Raw genomic sequence first — 20,594 nt, forward strand, 5'->3', positions numbered from 1 at the left:
AGCCCAGCCCAGATGGCGGCCAGGGAATCGGGAACTAACCAAACACTGTTTTTGTTTTAAGGATGCTAAATTCAGAGGTAATTTTTTATGCAGCAGACGCTCATTGATACCCATATCTTATCCTCATCCTAACAGCCCCAAAGAAACAAATACTCATTGTTTTTCAAGCACCTTTCTATGTGTTTTAGACTTCTCAGAGCTGCCCATGGGGACCAGTGGGCTGTGTGTCCTTATTGGTATCTTGTGTCTAAGCTCAGTGAGGTTAACTGACTTTCCCAAGGCCCACCAGCTAGTAAGGGATAGAATGCGTATTTAGATTCAAGTCTGGCTCTTCTCTCCCCTGGGTGGATGGTGGGTGGGCAGGGGTGGTTGCTGTAACTCACTGTCAGAGAGAAGCAGAATGAAGGGGGAAGCCACACTCACCTTTTCTCCGAGGAGGTGGATCGGCTCCGGGTGTAGCTGGGGGAGGCCCTGGGATCTGGCGACCTGGAAGAGTGGCTGGAGGATCGCGTGCTGGCATAGGAAGGGCTACGAGAGCACTCCTTCAGCGGGGAACTCCGGGCTGTGCTGGACTTCTTCACCTTGGCGCATTCCAGGCATGGAGACTGAAATCCCCTGCAGGAGGGAGAGCCCTGGCCATCACCCAAAGGCCACCACCCCCAAGAACATCTTCCTCTGGTACTCTCCTCTCCACCTTTACCCAGGGGATAGAGAGCTCCCCCATGTCCGAAGACTTGCCAAGGGAAGGGGCCCTCAGAGGAGATGGATAACTCATAGCGTCCCCGGGTCCCAGGACCACACCACCAGCACTCCACGAGGTCAGTGTGGGCTTGACTTGAAATAACCTAAGTCACACAGGAAGGGATTTATTCTCCTTCTGGTCTCTTTTGTGAGTGCCTGCTTACATTAATGAGAAATCCATAGCCGAGTGCTCTAGTGTGTGTTTAACACCTCTGTAACACTTCGTGACCTCCCAAAGACAGGAGGAGGGAGCAGGCTTCAGATTCGGAGCCTTGGGCAGGAAACTATAAAGGAGAACACAATTCAATCCACTGTGTTTTAATCTCAGGTAGTTTTATGGGGAGTCTCCTAGGTCAGATCAGTGACCCTAATGTTTTTTTTCTGTTTCCGACAGTACCATACATTTCCTTCTAGAAACAGTGAATCCATTACAGTGAATAGATGACGCCACAGACATAGTAAAATTCAAAAAAGGTGGCCTGTGGTTGGTTGAAGTTTGAGAATCTTTGGTGGAGTCCATTTTGTAGAAGGAAGGGTTGAATCTCTCCCCCTCCCCCCCAAAAAGGAGTGTTGGGAGGTCTTGGTCAGAATCCCCCCGAAAGCCAAGGTCATCCTGTCTAGAGCCATATTCGATGTCTTTTGGGATCTCTGTCAAGACCTGGAATTGGGTCAACAGTCAAGTTCAAGTCGTGCGGTTGCAGGGCTCACGGTGGCCAGGCCCCTGCTCACGGTCCCAATCTCAGCACGCCACTCATCTCAGCTTCCACTTTAACTCACAGGCTATTCATTCCTCCTGGACCATCCATCCCTGCGTTCTCGGTGCTCACCAGGCCTCTGAGCACTGGAGCCTCTGCTACCTTCTCCTCTCTCTTCCTCACCTGGCATCTTCACGATTCTGTCTTCATTTAAAGCTACCTTTTCTGGAAAACTCTCCTGGATTCCCCTCCACCCCACACTGGGCTTGGGGAATCTCTAGAACTTAAAGTCTACTCTCCAGGCTTTACCATCTCTAGAGGGGTCACACGATCTTCTCAGTGTATCTGTGTCCTCTTGCCCTGCCTGTTGAGGTACTTGGGTACAGGGCCCATGGCTTTCTGGACATTATCCTCACACCTAACCTGGTCCATACTGCCTGTGTCATCAATACCTCGCTATGAGCGAATGCTTTGGACCTCTTCAGCATTGTTTTATTGAGTCCTCCTGTCCGTCTGATGAAACTGGTCCTTCAAGTAGGCTCCATTGGCAGAGACGGCCTAGAAGGGCTAGTTCCTTGCCGAGGCCAACCAGAGTCCCAAACTCTGCTCTGTCCAGCTCTAAAGCCCACGAGTCCATCCCCTCTCCAGCTCCCCTGACTTCAGTGTCTGTGACTCTCTTAGTTCAAAGCCTCAGCCTCTGTCTCACTGGAGCTCTCTCCCCGCGGCTGGCGCGAGACAGCGACTCATGGATTTCACCATCATCCGTTCTGCATGCTTTCATCTGACCATGCACGGAGATCAAATGAAGCAGGCAATCTCTAGATGCCTCCTGGACTTCGATTCGGTTCAGGAGACAGCTTCATCTTTGACTGCTGATGCTATCACTTATTAACTCGTTTTTTTCAACCATCCTGAGCCTCAGTTTCCTCATCTATTTTTTTTTCCGTTTCCAAAAAAGGTTATACTTGAACCTTTTTCATAAACATCTGATGAGGAATGAAGGAAGGTTATTCGGGGGGAAGCACGTCCTACCGCATTGGGGCTCAATGAATACTAACTGCCATTATTATTATTAATTTTTATTTTTGTGTGCGAACCAGTACTGGGGCTTGAACTCAAGTCCTCCCTCTCTCACTTGGCTTGTTTGTTCAAGGCTGGCACTCTATCACTTGAGCCACATCTCCACTCCCAGCATTTTTGCTGGTGAATTGGAGATCAGAGTCTCACACACTTCTCTGCTAGGGCTAGCTTTGAACCATGATCCTTCAGCTCTCAGCCTCCTGACCTGAGAAGCTAGGATGACAAGCATGAGCCATCAGAACCCAGCTAGACATTCCCCCCTCCCCCATTTGTCATTGTAATTATTGCTTATCTCTGCTTTCCCTGTTTATCAGTACTTGGGCCTATCTGCAGACACGCATTCTCCCTCTCCCATCTGGGAACTTCCTTGCCTGTTTGTGGGCATAGTGACATTGATTCTGAACTAGTTCTGGCTCCCTAGCCACGCTTGGGTGTAAGCTGAGACCAGGGGATGTCCTGAAGTAGAAAAACCAGGACTACAGATGGCTGCTGGCATGATTGTTCAAGACTGAAGCAGGCTATGCACTGGGGACAACTGTTGCTCTGTTCTTGCTACAATCATTCACTGTTTCGGTTGCTAAGGCACGGGACATTGAAAATCTTGGCCTCTTTGAACAAAGACAGACTCCTATCTCTAGCGAGAAGAAAACCTCCCTGCTTGCAGGTAGAGTGCGCCAGTCAAACTCCACCCCCCCCACCCCCACCCCCCATCCATACATGGGTCCCACCAATGGGAAACCCCAGAGGAAAGCACCCACACTTGAGGGCTTCAGCAACAAGCTGCTGTTTGTGGTAGCAAGCCAAGGACTGAGTAACTGAACAAACCGGGCAGACCAGGCCCTCTGTATGTGTCGGTGGCTCTTCCTACAGTTTCCTCTCTGATTATCGTTTTGCTGTGACTTTATTGGGGGAGGGAAGACAAGATAGTAGGAAAGCATGAAACAGCCGTATTGGGACTGGAGTCAACGCAACAGGGGTGGAAGACAGAAAACTGCATCTTAACTAGGTGTATCGAGATGAAATAAAATACCTCTTCCTAAAAATTGTACCAGTAGGTAGCTGTCTATCTGTATAGGTGAATGAATGAGGCTTTATTTAGAGTAGTGTCATTCTATAGAAGAATAGAGTGATAAGTGCATAGGAAATTCCCATACCCCCCTCTCCCCACCCACCTATGGGTTGAGATGGAAGAATTTATGTCAACCCACAGAGTCCTTAGTTTACATTGGTGTTACAGCTCCTAGGGCCTAGAGTAATGTACTCTGATGGATTTCTATCATGGTTGCTTCATTCAGAATAAGTTCAGGGCCTTAAAGACCCCCTATGGCCCACATCCTCATCCCTGCCAAACACTGATTTTTTTTTCTCCCCTCTCTTCATATGGTTTTCTTTTTCCCCAGCATGGCATCGAGTTAAGACTGGCATCTTTCACCCTAGTAATATTCCCGTGGCTTGCTAGGTCTTTCTTTTACTAATGAATCTTATTCCATTGTCTGAATGGATCATAGTTGTTGTTGTTGTTGTTTTGTTTTGTTTGTTTTTACTCAGTTACCCACTGAAGGGATAGGTTGGCTGCTTCTAAGCTTTTGTCGATGATAATCTAACCCGCTACGAACATCCATGTGCAGGTCTTGGTATGGATACGTTTTCAGTTGATGTGGGTAAATATTGTAGTGGATGATGATGATGATGATGATGATGATGATGATGATGATTTTAATGAGAGTGACTTCAAATGCAGTTAATGTGAGACTTTCTCTCAAGATGACGGGTAGAGCCAATAGCTGCTAGGCCTCCATTCTTTCTGCTGCAGAGGAATCTGGCAAGGTTGTCTTTTATTAGTCTCAGTGGGGTCCTATGACACATTTGAGTGGGAGCTTTGCTGCATCCCCTGGGCCCCTGTGATTGGTGCAGGAGTGAGTAAATAATCCAAACTGGTCCAAGCAGCGTCAGCAAACACCTGCCCTGGGTGTTTGGGGCTGCCATATTTTGGGGAAAGAGATAATTCTTCTTCTACTGACTGGCCAAACAGATAGAATATTTTCTGATAGTTTGTTCCCTGATGCTCTGGGAGGGTCTGCTGGAGAAGGGGGACCCTCCGAGCGGGGAAGAACACAGCCGACAGATATAATAGGAGAGATTAATGACTAAGGATATATTTTTGAGACCCTAGATCCAGCTAGACCTGAAGCTACAACTCCAGGATTTGAAAAAAAAAAAAAAAAGGAAATCAGTGTGTCTTTTCTGAGAGTGCGAAGGTGATATTCAAGCAGGATTCCCCCCTCCCTGCTCCCCACAGCCCCTGTACACTAACCTTGATTCTCTGCCCCTGCTGGTGGGAGAGAGATTCTCCAAAACGGCTCCCTTGTTCTGGGGTGAAGAGGTGGTGAAGGAGTTCCCTGAATCAGAGGTGTCGCCACTGTTGAGATCTCCCCTCTTGCTCAGGCCCCCGTGGGGGCTCCCTTTCTCCTGGCCCCGAGACCTGGCGGAGCTGGCCTGGGTGGAGGGTGGCGAGGAGGTATCATTGCCTGAGTCATATTCCTGGGAGCGTCCTCGGGACGTGGCAAGCCGGCCTGTCGCCTTGCTAAAGGGGTCCGCGGCAGACTCAGACCCAGTGATCTGAAAGCAGAAAGACCCATTGGACAACTGCTGAGCCCTGGGCCGGCTGTGTTTAAATAACCAAGAATGTTAGCCATCATGAGGCACTGGAATGATAGCAGAGAGAGAGAGAGAGAGAGAGAAGAAAGAAGAGACGCCAAATTAAAAAAACAAAAACAAAAAACAAGAGCACAAATTCCTGAAAGAATACCACAGAAATAGGAGATAGAGAGATAGATAATTTTTTTAAACCCCCTAATAGGATAATTGGAAGATAAAATAAAAGTCTATCATGCAGAGAGAGAGAAAAAAAAAAAAAAGCATGCGGTCCAGATGAAACCAAAGTAAAGAGAAATTATACAAAATTTAATTCCTAATGAATTAACTCAAACAAAAAAAAAACTTAATAAAACGGGAGGGTGTGTGTGTAAACACCCTTAACCTAAAACAATAACTTTAAAAATAAAGGAAGGGGTAGAGGGAAAAGAAATACAGTCTATGGGCCTCAACAAATATACCTTGGAAATTAAGGGAAAAAAACCAAAGACAAAAAAAAATAGGAGATAAAACTAAAATCTTGAACTTCAGCCAAATCCTCAATGAATGTAACATTTCTTTTTTGGTGTACTTATTTTTTTTTTTAAGCCAAAGTTGCCTGAATAGAATCCTGAACAAATGTCACATGGGGAAAAGCAATGTAATAAAGAAGAGAGCTTTGTTTTTTGCTTTTTGCTGTCTTTTTTTTTTAATATATAAAGTCAAGGTCACAAACTGACATTTGAGCAGTTTTCAACTAAAGGGGAAAAGAAAGGAACTGGGAAAGGGGCCGAAATAAATGTAAGTCAAATAGTTTGAAAGCAAACAAACAAACAAACAACAAAAAAAAAAGGTCTCTACAGGTATTTGTGTGTGTCTTTTTCCCCTTTGCAGATCTTGAGTGGCTGCTAATAAATTCTCTCGTGTCTTTGCGGATTATATCCACTTACCAAGCAAGAACTCCTCCTTTAGTAGGTAAGGTGTAAGAGAAAGGGAAGAGCGGGTAACGTGAGTCCATTATCAGAGTCTCAATGACAAGTAAAAACACACACCTTCCTGCACAACCTCACACTCAGCCCTCAACTTGGACTAGTGGCGCTCTCTGGACCTGGGGGGGGGGGGGGCGGGGGCATCCATTCTGTCTGTTTTTCTCATTCAAGGGAGTCTAACCGAGTTAACCTAGTCTGTCTCTTTAGGCCTGGGTTGGTTCAAGACACTCCCCCCACCCCACCTTGCTGTCCGTGAAAACAGGAGGGGTGTGTGTGCTGACAACTGGACAGGGGTGTTGGTGGAGTCTTGGAAAATGTGGCTGGGGAGAGGGGACGGGAAGTCATAGGGATCGACTTCCGGGGTGCTGCTTGAGGCTGGTCTAGAACAGGTGCCGTAAAGGTGGCGATAGAGAAGAGCCCTTGTGAAGCCAGTCACCACGGGAGATTACAAGGGGTGGATTTCCTCAAACATCAAAACAGGATCCTGGCTGAGAGGACACAGGTGTGGCTCCCAACAATACCATGCTCAATAGTATAAGCAAGAGAGATTTCCCCGCCCCCTCCTTTCCCCTTTTCCCCCCTGCACTGTGGGCCTTTTCTAGGACTAGCTGGCCATCTTCATGGGGAGAGAAAATCTGTAGGGCCAAGAGGGGCAAACCCTCTGGAAGCCCTGTACCCCAGACCACTCTGCGTCTCTGCCATCCCAGAAGTCTCTGTTCACCTAGACCCTGGACACCCACCCATCTCATTTTTTCTGTGGGTAGACCATAAGTCAAGTGGGTGGGAGACAGAACTTAGATGATTGGGCTGAGGTGGTCGTGTGTGTGTGTGTGTGTGTGTGTGTGTGTGTGTGTGTGTGTCCCATCATTATGGCACCACAGGTGGGAAGCAAACGCAAGGACCTCAAACTCTGGGGCACATCCTCCCCTCCTGGTTTTTACATTGAGCACCCAAGACGCTCGGTCGAGGTCTGATGTTCAGATCGCTTTGGTGGTAGGTTTGCCAAGCTAGGAAGGCCATATCCTATTTGGGTTGGCTGACTTGATGCGCAAGCATGTAGACAATTAGGATCCTATAGGCCATCTTCGATAGTCTATCCAGTCTATTCTCTATCAAGAGCCTGCTTACCATTCCTACTTTATCTCATGCTCTTTGAGCCTAGAAGAAAGGGACTCTGGGGCTGTTTTAAGCAACCATTTCCATCATGGGGATGCTGAAACTTTGAGAGTAAAAGGAATAAAAACTAACTGCTTAGGGTGTCAGCTCCTGAGACCAAGGGGCGGGACTTCCTTTATGGATTCTCCCAGGAGGCTTTGCACACAGGTGATAGCCCCAACATTACCCAATTTTACCTGCCATGGGTAGGCAGAACATTGCCTTGTTGGCCATCTGGTTAGCTTTAACTTTGGAGGTAGGAACTCTGCTTAAAGTTGCCCTTGTGGAGTTTTCTAGAGTAAGACTTTTTTTTTTTTTAAATCACCATACAGACTCATTTCCCATTTTGGCATTTCTTATTTGTCTTCTGGTGTGCATTTTGGATGGCATGTCTTTCCTGCCTGGGGAGTTCAGAGGTAATGTGTGTTTCCTTCCCCACCATCTCTGTCAGAAAGAGATCATTTGGGCCAGCAAGCTTGACCCTAGGACCTGAGCTCTAGGCTAGGGCATAGTTATCGAGGGTAGACTCAAGAGATACTTGACTCATTCATATTTGGTGGCCAGGATATTGTGAGTAAACCAGGCAAGCCCACCTTGTGGGGAATGAGGTTGGCAGATAGTTAGGAGGCAAGGTCATCAAACGCAATTGTTTTCGGTGTCTCCTGGCTTGCTATCTGGGGGCATCCAGCTTTGCTCTCTCTCTCCCAGGTTCTCATTACCATCATGACTACAACTTCAAAGCATTTCCCTGTTGTATCTGGAGTCCCCATAGGCAAGGACTTTTTTTTTTTTTGGATTGGTCATGGGCCTTGAACTCAGGACCTGGGTGCCGTCCCTGACTGAGCTCTTTCACTCAAGGCCAGGGTTCTACCTCTTTGAACCACAGCTTCACTCTCACTTTTCTGGAATTTTGTTGGAGATAAAAGTCTCCTGGACTTTCCTGCTCAGGCTGGCTTTGAACAGCAATCCTCAGATCTCAGCCTCCTGAGTAGCTAGGATTACAGGCATGAGCCACTGGTGCGTGAGTAGGCAAAGATTTTTTGAGTGTGAGGTATTCAGTGCAGGGATTCAGAAAGGACTTTGTCCTATTCATGTTCTTTATCCCACACACTGAACTTGGGGGATACAGGAGTATTTTCACAGAGAGACCTGGCAGTGACTTCACCACATTTAACTTGAGTGTGTGGAACTGAGAGTTCAACTTGGAGGTGTGTTGTCGCCAGAAAACACAGATAAATAAGATACTAACCGGGAAATATTAAGCACTCCTGCTTGGTTAAAAGTCCCTGTTCTTTAGCTGAAGCTAAGCTTTTTGACATGGCCTACAAAATCCATTGCAACCCTGCCCTGCCTACTTCCTAAACCTGCCTTGCACAAAGCACTCAGAACTCATCTTTTCTGCACACACCCACGTCGGCTCTCAGAACCCACGTGGACTCCTTGGCTTTCCAACCCCAGGCCATATGCACATCCTATTTTCCTTTCTATGCAATTCTCTGCCCCTCTCCCCCACTCTACACACCCACATATTTCATTCACTTGCTCGGTCATTCATTCAATATTTCAACCATTCATTCATTTAAAAAAAAAAGTGTCCTGGTACTCAGTGTTGCATTTACATCTTTTCTTTCCCACATCTCCATTTGGGTGAGGGGTTTGTGGTGGGCAGCGTCCGTGCATAGTACAGTGGTGTATCCCAGGACCCACGAGTGCCTGGTGAATGATAATGGGTCTTGAGGTCAGCTCAGGTCTGGGTGTGGGGGTCATAATGACCCCAGAGGATTAAGGTTTAGGTCCGACTCATCGCAGAGATCAAGAGTCCTTTTTCTCCGCACTTTCTTTGCACCTGAATTCTCTTGGCCATCACCTGCCTCTGGCCCCTCCCTGTGCCTCGGCTCCTCTTCATGGGGGACGCAGGGAGAAGTCGCTAGACCCAGCTTACCAAGAGGAAGTGCACAGACCTTCTGCCTGCAGGTTCCTTCCCAATGGCCGACATGCAGGCTTCAGTGGGAAGTTGGGGACCCACAGGGCCCTTCCAAGAGGACACACGCTTTGCTTCCTTTCCCTTGCTCTGCCCCTCGCAGGCACAGGACCACTGGCCTGTGCACAGTGGCTCATGCTGATGATAAAATGGTGCTCCTTTGGGATGAGGGGTTAGACAAAGGCACTGACTCTGGCCGGACAAGTTAGAAAAGACCTGGGCTGGCGCAGCCACAAGGCAGCGTTCGGAGTGTGGTAGGTGGAGGCAGCCGGGTGTGGAGGCGGTGCCTCACCTCCCACTTGCTTTGTCCAGGGTACGGCCTTAGGGGGCACTAATCAGGCACCCCTCTGATCTCCTTAGGGGAGGCTTCGGCAGGGAGGAAGTGTTCCCCGGAGTCACGCATCCCTTCTTCTCTCAGTAGGACCCAGTCTGATGGGCTGGGTTGACACTTCCGGGTGGGGAGTGGGGAGGCGTTGTAGTAAACTCCTCATTAGAAATGGCTGGATCGTTCAACTGCCTCCTTACTTCAGAGCCCACCTTCTCCAGGGCTCTCCCTCCCTTCCACACGAAGAGGAAGGAAGGCCCATGGCGGGGACCGGCGGCAGAGTCAGCACGTGCCAGGATGATGCAAAGGAGACTTCGAGCGGTGGCTGTGGTCAGGGGTGGACAATGGAGGTGCTTGTGCTCTAGCTCCTGCACTGAGTGCTGCTACCAAGACGGGACATCTCCTCCCTGCGCCTCTCGCCCACACCACATAGACAACAGGCCTGGCAAAATACATCTCTGATGAGCTCTTCGTCCTATTTGAGGATCTCTGTACATGCAGTGACTCTCTGATCACGAACAACTGGCTGGAAAATGGCCTCTAAGACCTTCACCAGCAACAGCCATCGCAGGCCCATCAGCACCCAGAAATAATGTTCTCACAGGATCCCCAGGACCCCCAGCACACAATCCCCAGGAGCCCTCACCAGAACCTACCCACACCTGCCCCCTCCCCCACATAAGACTCAGGATTCTATAGCCTCAGGACTTTTTTCTTTTGGTCAGTATCATCTCTTTTCCATCCAGCTGTTGGGGGCATAGCATGAAAATCTATCCTTAGCAAGATCTGATGAATCAACCAAGTAAAAGAACTCCTGTTGCCAGGTGCTGGTGGCTCACACCTGTAATCCTAGCTACTCAGGAGGCTGAGAACTGAGGATGATGGTTCAAAACTATCCCCAGGGAGGGGGAAAAAAAAGTCCCGAAGACTCTTACCTCCAGAGAACCACCAGAAAACAGGATGTGGAGCTATGGCTCAAAGTGGTAGAACACTAGTCTTGAGTTGACCCAGTCCTGAGTTCAAGCCTGTTGACTGACACCCCCCCCCCAAAAAAAACAAAAACAAAAACAAAACCACCACCACCACCAAAAAACTCCTGTCTGGTCTGGATCCCAGCAACTGAGAAAGGAATCTGAGTGCTAATAGCTTTATTTGAGAAGGGAAGAAAAACCCTTGTAGGGGAAGAAGAATGAAAAGAGAGCCAATGAAAGATGTTTTGTCACCTTCTAGATAGGGCACAAAAGTGGCGGGACTTGGAGATTAATATTCCATCTCTCCAACACTCATGGGTTACAGCTGCCGCCCGCGTTTGCAGATTGTCTACTACATGCAGGTGTACGGCCGCAGAATCCCGTCTAGAACCCGCGGGCAGTTCTGAATAAAGTAGGGTGAGTAGGGGGTAGATGGTGGCTATTCAGAAACCAATCTGCGTTAACTGCCAACGCAATCAGAGCAGGGGGATTCACCTGAAGCAGTCCTTGAAATTTCCGCTGGCTTATTACCAGGAGACTAGGTCAAGGCCCCCAAGCCACACAGAGACTACAACCAGGAAGGATGCTGGCCGGCTCAGAGGGATCTTTTGTTAGGATAAACTTCCTGAATTCATGGTCATTGAGGGAATGCTAATGAATATTTCCTCCTTGATTCCCTTGGCCCCACTAGATGAAACCCCCCAAATTCTATTCCTTCCTTCCTTTTTCCTTTCCTCCTTCCTTTCCTCCCTCCCTCCTTCTCTTCTTCCTTCCTTCCTTCCTTCCTCTCATAAATTTACCTCATCTCCTTGTTCCTTACCACGCTTGAGGTTACCACTTGGAGTTTTTCTAATAAGTAATTAAATCCCCACACCACGAACCCCCCAGCTCCCTGGAGTTTCACTGGAAATCTCTCTCAGCCCTCCAGGGGATCACACACTGTTATTTATTGTTTTTGTTTCAAATCATTATTTAATCAAGAACCGGGGAGAGGAAAAAAAAAAGGCAACCTCTCACTTACACTTCAGAATTTAATTTCGGATGAATTCTGAGATCAAGAGGCAGCTTGGACTAATAGGTTACAAAAATACAATCAAGAAAAGAATTCCAATTAAACTGAACACGTCCATTTATGGAGCCTCAAATGGCCCCATGGAGAGAGTCAGCTATAATTTTTTCCCCTTCCTCTCTTTGCCATATGGGGAACTAGAAATTCTCTGGTGAGCACAGAGAGGCAGGGTAAAGCATATAGCTAGAGGGTTCTGGTTATTTCTTTCTTTTAAAAAGCTCTTTTTTATTTCACAAAGACATTAAGTTTATTTTCCTTGCTGTCATTCATCTTCCTTTGTGCACTAATTAGGAAGACAGCAAGAGAATGGATTCGTTGACCTGTTGGGAGTTCTGGGAGGAAGGGGGAAGATGGTAGGAGGACGGAGGGAGAGTGGGAGGGGAGGGGAAGAAGAAAAGACATGTGCTAGGAATTGTGAGAAAGTGAAAAGCCCATTAGGACAACCCAACGGGCCATGACCTTGGGTAGGGGAGGTGGTTTGACCTTTAGCAGGAGCCTGAAAAAAGAATTCTTGCTCCCTTCTCCCATGTCTACTGGGAGAGCCCCAGCTCGTCAGTGTTTCCAAAATCTCCATATAGATCCAATTAGACATATTTTCTCCCTGCCCAAATAGGAGAAAATAAGTTCAATGGAATGAATTTTTCATCCAGCTAAATGCATTCCACTCAGAGTCTCACCCTTCATTCTAAAGTCATGCCCTCCTGGTGATACTTACACAAAAGAAAAAGAATAAGAAAAAGGAAAGAGAGGTGTGTGTGTGTGTGGTTTTCTTTCATCTGTCTTGACTTAGCAAAAGCAAACATTGACAATGATATGTCATTTCTTTGAGTTTTCTTTCCAGGGCCAGAGATCACTGCTGGGTTGATCTGCAGCAAGGTTTTCAACAAGCATGCATGATTCCAATGACATCAGACACTGTCCCCTTGGGAACATGACATTTCTAAGTGCAGGGACCAGCTTTTCCTCCAGGCCGGGGCCACGTCTGCTTTGCTCAAGGCTGCCAGTCAGGGTCTGGCAGATAGTAGGTGCTTAGTGCACATTCATAAGAGGATGAGTGCCTGGCCCCCTTCCACTACCCTGTTAGTGGCTACAGTTATTATCCCAGAACACAGAGGCGGAGACAGAGGCCCACCAGTGGGATGGTGGATGGCCCCAAGGAAGGTCGAGGATTCACAGGTCAGACTTTGGGGCTTCAAATCTTAGTTCCTCCACAGACTCATCATCTTTTACTTGACATGTCTAGGCTGCAGTAATGGAGGTATTTGTGCAAGTTTATCTGGAAGGGCTATCGTACAAACAAAATGAGATGTTGACACAGGTAAAGCAGCCAGCCTAGCTTTGGGAACATACTGGGAGCTCAGTAAGCATTAGTTACCTGTGTCACCAAGGGGCTCACAGGCAGACATGGCCTGCACCCAAGTCTATGATCCATCAACTTTCTTTGACTCCTTTCAGTTCACAAAATCCCACAGCACTCCTTTTATGGATCCCCTCTGTCTCTCTGTCTTTCTGTCTCTGTGTTTCTCTGTCAATGTCTCTGTGTCTCTCCTCTCTCTCTTTCTCTGCCCCTCTCTCTGAGGTCTTGTTTCCTACAGTTTCTTGTTGACAAGGGCATGTGGTCCAAGCTAGCAAGATAAAATGAGCCAAGACCTTCTGGGTCCAGCTTTGGTCTTGACTGACACCCCCTCCATGGCTTCTCCATAGGGAAAGGACCCGAGCAGACCTCAAGGCTACCAGCTTCCCGGCCCACCCTCCATGCTGGCTCACAGTTTATGCTTCCTCGGCTCAAACTCTGGTTCCTACCAGCTCTGTCTCCGCCCAGTTGGGTGACCTTTTCCTGTGTCACCTTGGAGAATCTTCCCCCCTATAAACTGGGAGTTATAGCTACACTTACCTCAAAGAACTGGCATGCATAGCGAGTGAGGAAAAGCCTGCATCAAGGATTTGACGGTGCCCAGCGTACAGTTGTCTTTTCCCCTCCTTCTAGTCACCAGCCATCTCAACCGGATGAGCTCCTGCCCATCCTTCAAATCCCAGCTCAAACATTCCCTTATTGGCAAAGCACTCTCAGACAGCAAGTTAAAATCATCCGAGTCTTTCTATATGGACCTACTCTGTGTTGTACCTGCTTCCCACTGTCACCCACTGACAGGGGTGAGGGTCAAAATATTCTACAACAGGTGTGGAACATTCCTTTCCTATCCATTGAATCCCCAGCCTGACCCTTCATAAATGTTCAGGAGATGCTGACAAACCTGAGTGAATGATCATGATCAACAGATGATTCCGCGCTGTTTCTCTCGAACACAGAGAGAAAAAAAAAATCATCCCACAATCAGGACTCCGCAAACCTTTGCTCTAACTTGGAAGCATCTTCCAAGTAAGAGAGAAGATGTAAGAGAGAAGATGAGAAGAGACCAAGCCGTGGAGCAGACTCAAAAGCCCCTGGGATTGCAGCTGGTATTTGGGATGAAAGAAATTTTTTTTTAAAAAAACCCTGATCTGGGCAGCAGGGCCCTGGATTGAGGCCCAGTTTAGCCACTGACTTGTGTATCTGCAATGACAGCATAATTATTCCTGCTGCCTCTGCTATTACTAAGACGTGTTCTGTTGTCTGCCTTCGTTCTGCCAGTGGCAAACATGACATTTACCAAACGAACACTTATCCCACACCTAGCACACTCTAGAACGTTTTCTCACTCTGTGATAGCATCCCTGTAACAAGAACGGTTGCACCTGGCTTAGCTGGTTATGTGGAGAACTGGGGTCTTGAACGCTAACGATCACCACACCATGAAGATCCATGGATTTATGTTCCTGGGCTAAACACTGGGCTCAACAGCATTAAGAAGAGACGGTTGCTTGCTCTATTCATCTTACAGATGATGAGATGGTATCTGAACGAATCTGACCACAAAATCAGATCTCTTGTTTCTAACAACTCTACGTCGCCATATGTAAGTCGTATCTCGTCTGTAGGTCTCACTTTTCCTTCTTTGATAATCAGGGCAGTGAGTGAGCTCTTCAGGCTACTTCGTAGGGACGGAAGAACCTTTGATTTCCACTTCTCTAATGGGGATGGAGACCAAGGGAGTTACAAAAGCATCTCATTCTCCAGCCCTCTGACAGACCAATGAAAGAATCACCTCTCTATATCCCGGTGGAGAAAGCTGAGCTAAAAATCATCAACCTGGACAAGTCAAGATTCAAACAGGCCATACAGGGGACCCCTTTGTTTTAGACCTGGGGAGGAGAGACTTGCAACCTGCAAGTGCTCCTTATTCATGGGCATCTTTACAAAGAAGGGATTAGGGTTGGTGGCAGGGGGAAGGCGGGGGAAGAAGAGCTGTGGGGTAGCCCCAGAATGGCAGAGGATGTTGTCAAGACCTGATGTTCAGTGAGGAAGAGTTTCCCAGAATGCAATGCGGGTAGCTAGTGTGTGACTGGAACCTCACTGTTATTCATCAGCGCACCCCCCTTTCTTGGCCTCCCCAGAAGGAATCCTGAGCTTTTCCTTGCTCCCACCTCATACCTTGGTAGGAGTGGGGAAAGGAAAGGGAGAAAGGGAGGGAGGGGAAGGGAAGCTTCCTGAAGGGAAGACACGTTCCCTGTGCAGCTTTGTCAACAAATCCCAGCTTCCTCTTTGTTCCTTTAGACTCTGCCAAAGGCCTTCTTCACCCATGCCCCCAACAATCCTGTGTGCAAATTTCAAGTTCATCAAAGAGAAAACTGAGGCTACGCAGCTTGCCCAGAGACACACAAGTCAGGAAGTACCCCCAAACTAGGATTCCAACCCCCCCCCCAAAACCATCTCTACATCTCTCATTCAACTGTGTGGCTCTCTGGTGTCACATTCCACCCCTCCGAGACCCCTCGTGGTTGACCCAGGATGCCATTCCACGCCAGGTTGCTACATTGCATTCACTCAGAATTCTCTCTTTGTTACTCCTCCCCACCCCCCAGACCCTTTCACCTCCCTGAGCTCTGGCATTTCTGTCCCATCACTGGGAGAGAAGCGTGACGGAAGTGTGCCTCCATTCCCTGACAGCTTGTGTGGGCGTGGGAGAAGACACGAGGTCTACAAGCGCTTCGGAGGGAAATGCTCATCATGGAAACTCAAGGTGGTGTCTGTGGGCCAGATCACATTCCAGTTGTTGGCCAATATGGCTGGCCAGCTGCTATGATAGGTCACTTTGTATAATGACCAGAGTGCCTCCCTCATTCAAAGACCTTCCTCTCTCTCTCCCTCCCTTCCCAAAGAATCCTCCTGTGAGATCTCACACACATATTCTTGCTGACGGCCCTCTGGAGACCATGTCCCTGTGGAAACCAGTATTTACTTTCCAACATCCTCCTGAGAAAAGAGCCTGGGTACTTCTTTCGTTTTACCTCCCTCTGACCTCCCCCCCCCCTCCAAGTGTCCGAGCCAAGTGCTGCCAGAGGCTGGTGAAGGACCGTCTGCTTAACCAGAAATGACATCTGAAGCCAGCAGGAGACTTTGCCCCAAGCTGAACGAGGCATATAGCATACGCTGCCCTGAGCTTGTGTTTCCCTCGGCCTCCCACACGCGTCACGGCAAGGCGGGCAGAGGGGCTGTGGTAATACTTACTACACCCCTGGTTGACAGGAAGCTGAGCATCTGGAGGGGCTGGCTGGGCCGGCGGCTGGACGGGGCCTCCGGGCTGGCCTTACAGAGGGTCTTGGAGCAGCGGCGAGAGTGCCTTCGTCGGGACTTCCGCCCTTCCTCGGGGGACCGTCCTCGGTACCTGGGAGCAAAGGAGAGAGACCTGAGGGTCCTTCAAAGATGAGCATGGCGGAGAGTTGGGTGAGAGGAACAAACACGCCATCTGAAGATGAGATGTGTGTTGGAGTACGTGTGTCCATGCTCATGCTTTTGTCCTCTGTGTATGTGTGCGTGTGTGTGCGTGTGTGTGTGTAAGCTGAATTGTAGGCATGTCCACCCATCCATATATCTATTTACCTCCTCATCCATCCAATCATTTTCTTATCTATCCACCCACTCACTCATCCACCCATCCATCCTTCTACCAGTCTCTTTCCCATCCATTGATCCATCCATCCATCCATTCATCCATCCATCCATCCATCCACCCTTCTATCCAATCACCCATCTGCCACCCATCCACCTTCCCATCTTCTAGCCATCCATCCATCAGTCCATCCATTGATCCATTGACTCATCCACCCACTCACTTATCCACCCATCCATCCTTCTACCCAATCCCCATCACCCATGCATCCATCCACCCATCCATCCACCCATCCACCCACCTAGTCACCAATCCATCTATCACCCGTCACTCATCTACTCGCATCTCCAATCATTTTCATCCCAGTACACACTTGCCTATCTGTCCTACCCTCACTAATCCATTCTTTCATTCATTCACTATCTTATCTACTTACACATCCATTTGCTCACTCAGTCATCCAGCTACCCGTCCTCCTGCCCGCCCATTTACCCCTGTATCCATCCATCCATCCATCAGTTGTTCATTCATTCATTCCCATTTGTTCATTTAACAAGTACTTAGGGCACAGCTGAGATGAGAAAAGAGGTCTCTTCCTGGATTTGATTTAAGGTCTCTCGTGAGCCTGTGCGATTATCCTGTCACTTTGTGTATCTGGCTAGATCCACTTACGTTTCCATGTGTTTGACTGTACATATAACATATATGTGACTTTACTGTCTGAAAAATGAAGCTATGCCCTTGAGTGTCACCCAAAACGTTGGGAAAAGAAGTAGCTGACCCTCCTCCCCCAAATGAAAGCAACACAAGCTTGTGAGGTCCAGAACCTGGCTGTCCAGTCTGTAGTGAAAATAAAAACATGTCCGACCTCTCAGAATAGCCACATTTGAGCCCTGCACATCCCCTAAGTCACAGTAGTAAATCAAACTAACACGGAATGGCTTTGCATGGGCCTGAGAGGCCCTCTGAAGATGTTTGGCAATCCTGGCCACAACTTGAGGACACAGGCAGGGCAGATGCCACCTCTCACCTCACAGGTGAACGTGCTGAGGCTCAGAGGTGTTCAGGGTTTGGCCTGATGTTTGGAAACATCAGAATGGTTTTCTCTTTATTCTGGGGCTTCTAGATCATTCTATTAGATGTATGGCCCGTGTGCCAGCTCTCCCTTTCCTTCTAGTCCCTCCCCAGTCAAGAACTCAGGTAGAAACCCCAGCAGAACACAAGACAGGAGGAGAAGAGAGTCTGTGATGTTGACAGATACATTGCTGGGCCCTGCCCGGTCCTCTGGTCCCCGCGAGTAGAGCTTGGCCATTGAGAGTCCATTCACCTGTGGGTGGAGGGGAAGGCTTAGCAGGAAGCTAGTGTAGGATTGGAGCTTGGGGCAGGCAGCTCAGAGGAGTCAAAGAGGGACTGGGGCTTTGTCCTGAGTTGAATGCTCTTAGAAAGAGGAGAATCTATCACTGGGCAGTGGAACCAGTCTTTAGTTAGAAAGACAACTAGCCCGAGGCTCAGGCCCCTGAAAGCCATTCATGCTAGCTGGTATGGGAGGATTTGGGGTTTGGATGGAGCTCTCATTTGGTCTCAGCTCAGACCTGCACAGAGGGGTCTTGTTTCTGTCTTGGTCAAGCAGGCACAGCTTGGCCTCATGCGATGTGCTGTTCATGGCTGGTGTTCAGCGGGGAGACCGAGGCTCTTGTGATGTGAGATAGGGGCTTCCCTCCCCCTTCCTCCTCTTCTGAGACACATCAGAAGGCCTTCCTCTTCTGGGCAGCCATGTGTCAGCACAGAGAGGTTGGAGCCAGGAGAAGACCAGCTTTCAACGTCCTCAGAACCTGGTCATTCGTTGGTCAGAACTTGGTCAGAACTTGGCCTTTCGTTGACAGCTCAGCTTCTCGATGCGCACAGCATCTCTCAGCAAGAATGCACATGCACAGCCAAACTCTCTTCACTGCCCACATTAGCTCTGTCACTCAGTTGCTAAGGGACAGTCGAGTTCCTTCAGCCCTCCGTGCCTCAGTTTCCCCCTCCCCGCAATGGGGTTTGACAATACTATCTCCCTCCAGGTGCCGTGGGAGGGGGAGTCACGCAAGTTGATATGAAAAGTGTCTGAGTGTCGGCTGGTGCCAGGCCACACACCGCCTCCTGCCTGCAGCTCTTCCTAGGCTGGGGAAGAACAGGCAGGAGTGGCAACACTGGGCCGGGAGGTGGGGGGGCGGAGGGGGGTGTAGTGGTGTCATCATCCTGTTAGCTGGGCCCGGGCACTGGGCTGGAGGTGAAGGCATTGATAGCGGTAAGGGCCTACCTGCTCTCACAGCTGAACGAACGAGACTCTGAGCTCTGGGACCTGGAGTGGCAGCGATGGTGGCGGTGGCGGTGAGACTTTCGGGGCCGGCTTCGAGATCTTAGGAGGAAGGGAGGATGAGGAGCGAGTCAGAGAGAGAGAGAGAGAGAGAGAGAATATGAAATTGAGATGGTCATCTTGTGACCTTGCTTACCTAAAGGTACGTACATCTCTAGTTTCGCAAGCCTCCTGTTGGGGTCTCCAACTGGGGAGCACAGAGGAGGAGAGGAGCTCCTCCTCCCAAGGGGGCAGCAGTGACTCAATGCTGGCTCCCCCCAACCCTCCCTCCTCCCCCCCCCCACACTACAAACAGGCGGGGTGCAGAGCATGCCCTGGACAGGAAGTCAGTCCTACATGTCACCCCAGGCCAATCACATAGCACAAAGCCACCAATCAAAAGCTTGGGCTGAAACAGAGCCCTCCCCTTCATCCCCTTCCCCCCAGTTCTGGCTCTGGTGTATTGGTGAGCCTGATATCCTAATATTTTATCCAAAATAAATAATGGAAATGCATATATATATATATGTATATATTTATAATGTAAAATCTTTTTTTTAAAAGAAGCTCATTTAAAATAAAAGACACCTTTTAGGACAGACAAGACACATTTTTGCAGAGTAGAGGCTGCCCATTTGTAACCTCAGACCTGGCAAATGAAAGCCCGGATCTTTAGCATGCGTCAAAAAGCTTTTCAAAATAAGGCCATGGATAGCCACAATGGCCCACTGCAGTCAGCAGCACCCCTCGTATTGTGGGGGGGCTTCAGTTACTTCTGAGGAATACAAACAGCCCGGAGGCAGTCGTGGTAGTAGGATGAATCAGGAGGTGGAAGGAAATGTTGAAGTCTGGAAAGTCAGTGGGAGTTAAAGATGATTCCGCCTGGGAGCTGCTGGCTCATGCCTGTCATCCTAGCTATGAAGAAGGTTGAGATCTGAAGATTATGGTCCAAAGCCAGCCTAGACAGGAAAGTCCATGAGACTCTTGTCTTCGATTAACCGCCAACTCCCCCCCATACCCCCAGAAAGTAAAGCTGTGACTCAAGTGACATAGCACTAGCCTAAAAGCTGAGTTCAAGCTCCAAGACCAATGCATGTGCGTGCAGGTGCACTTACACGCGCACACACACACACACACACACACACACACACACACACACACACACACACACAGATGATTCTGTATGGAGGGAAAGTCAGGGATATCTCAGGAAGAAAGTACTTAGATTCTTCGGATGCAACATTTCAGGCCCTATTTCTTTCCCTTCAACAGCCTCTTATATCAAGTCTAAATGCTGACCTTGAACTTCAAACTCTTTGAGGCGTTAGTCTCTACCTGCAGCTTCTGATTTCACTGTTTCCTGTCTCCTGTTTGGGCCCAGCAGGCTCAAACAATGTCTATCTCCCGGTTCACGCGTTTCTCAGTTCTCTGATGCTGAGGATAAAGCAGGGAGAGAAACCTGGACTCATCGCAGACTTCAAAACCAAGCTGTGTGCTTTCATTTCCTTTGAAGAAGGATTCCGTATAACCCACGGAACTAGTTCTCTTCACATCACTACTGGACAGATGAGGAAACCGAGGCCCAGAGAGTTTAAACTGCCTGTCAAGCCTACCTATCCTGCAGG

At 48.8% G+C, this 20,594-nt stretch overlaps 1 protein-coding gene across 1 annotated transcript in view; it reads right to left on the bottom strand.

The window, feature by feature from the left end:
• Srrm4 (serine/arginine repetitive matrix 4) overlaps window positions 1-20,594 on the bottom strand; it is a 99,726-nt gene that overhangs the window by 6,449 nt on the left and 72,683 nt on the right. Inside the window, exons 7-10 of the mRNA XM_042669654.1 lie at window positions 18,934-19,032; window positions 16,250-16,406; window positions 4,831-5,135; window positions 424-615 (exon numbers count right to left, since the gene is read on the bottom strand). Coding sequence (XP_042525588.1) covers window positions 424-615; window positions 4,831-5,135; window positions 16,250-16,406; window positions 18,934-19,032 — 753 coding nt within the window. The remainder of the gene's footprint in view (window positions 1-423; window positions 616-4,830; window positions 5,136-16,249; window positions 16,407-18,933; window positions 19,033-20,594) is intronic.

The sequence above is a fragment of the Dipodomys spectabilis genome, unplaced genomic scaffold (genome assembly GCF_019054845.1).
Source record: "Dipodomys spectabilis isolate Male_0828 unplaced genomic scaffold, ASM1905484v1 ptg000499l, whole genome shotgun sequence".
In the NCBI taxonomy this organism is placed as follows: domain Eukaryota; kingdom Metazoa; phylum Chordata; class Mammalia; order Rodentia; family Heteromyidae; genus Dipodomys; species Dipodomys spectabilis.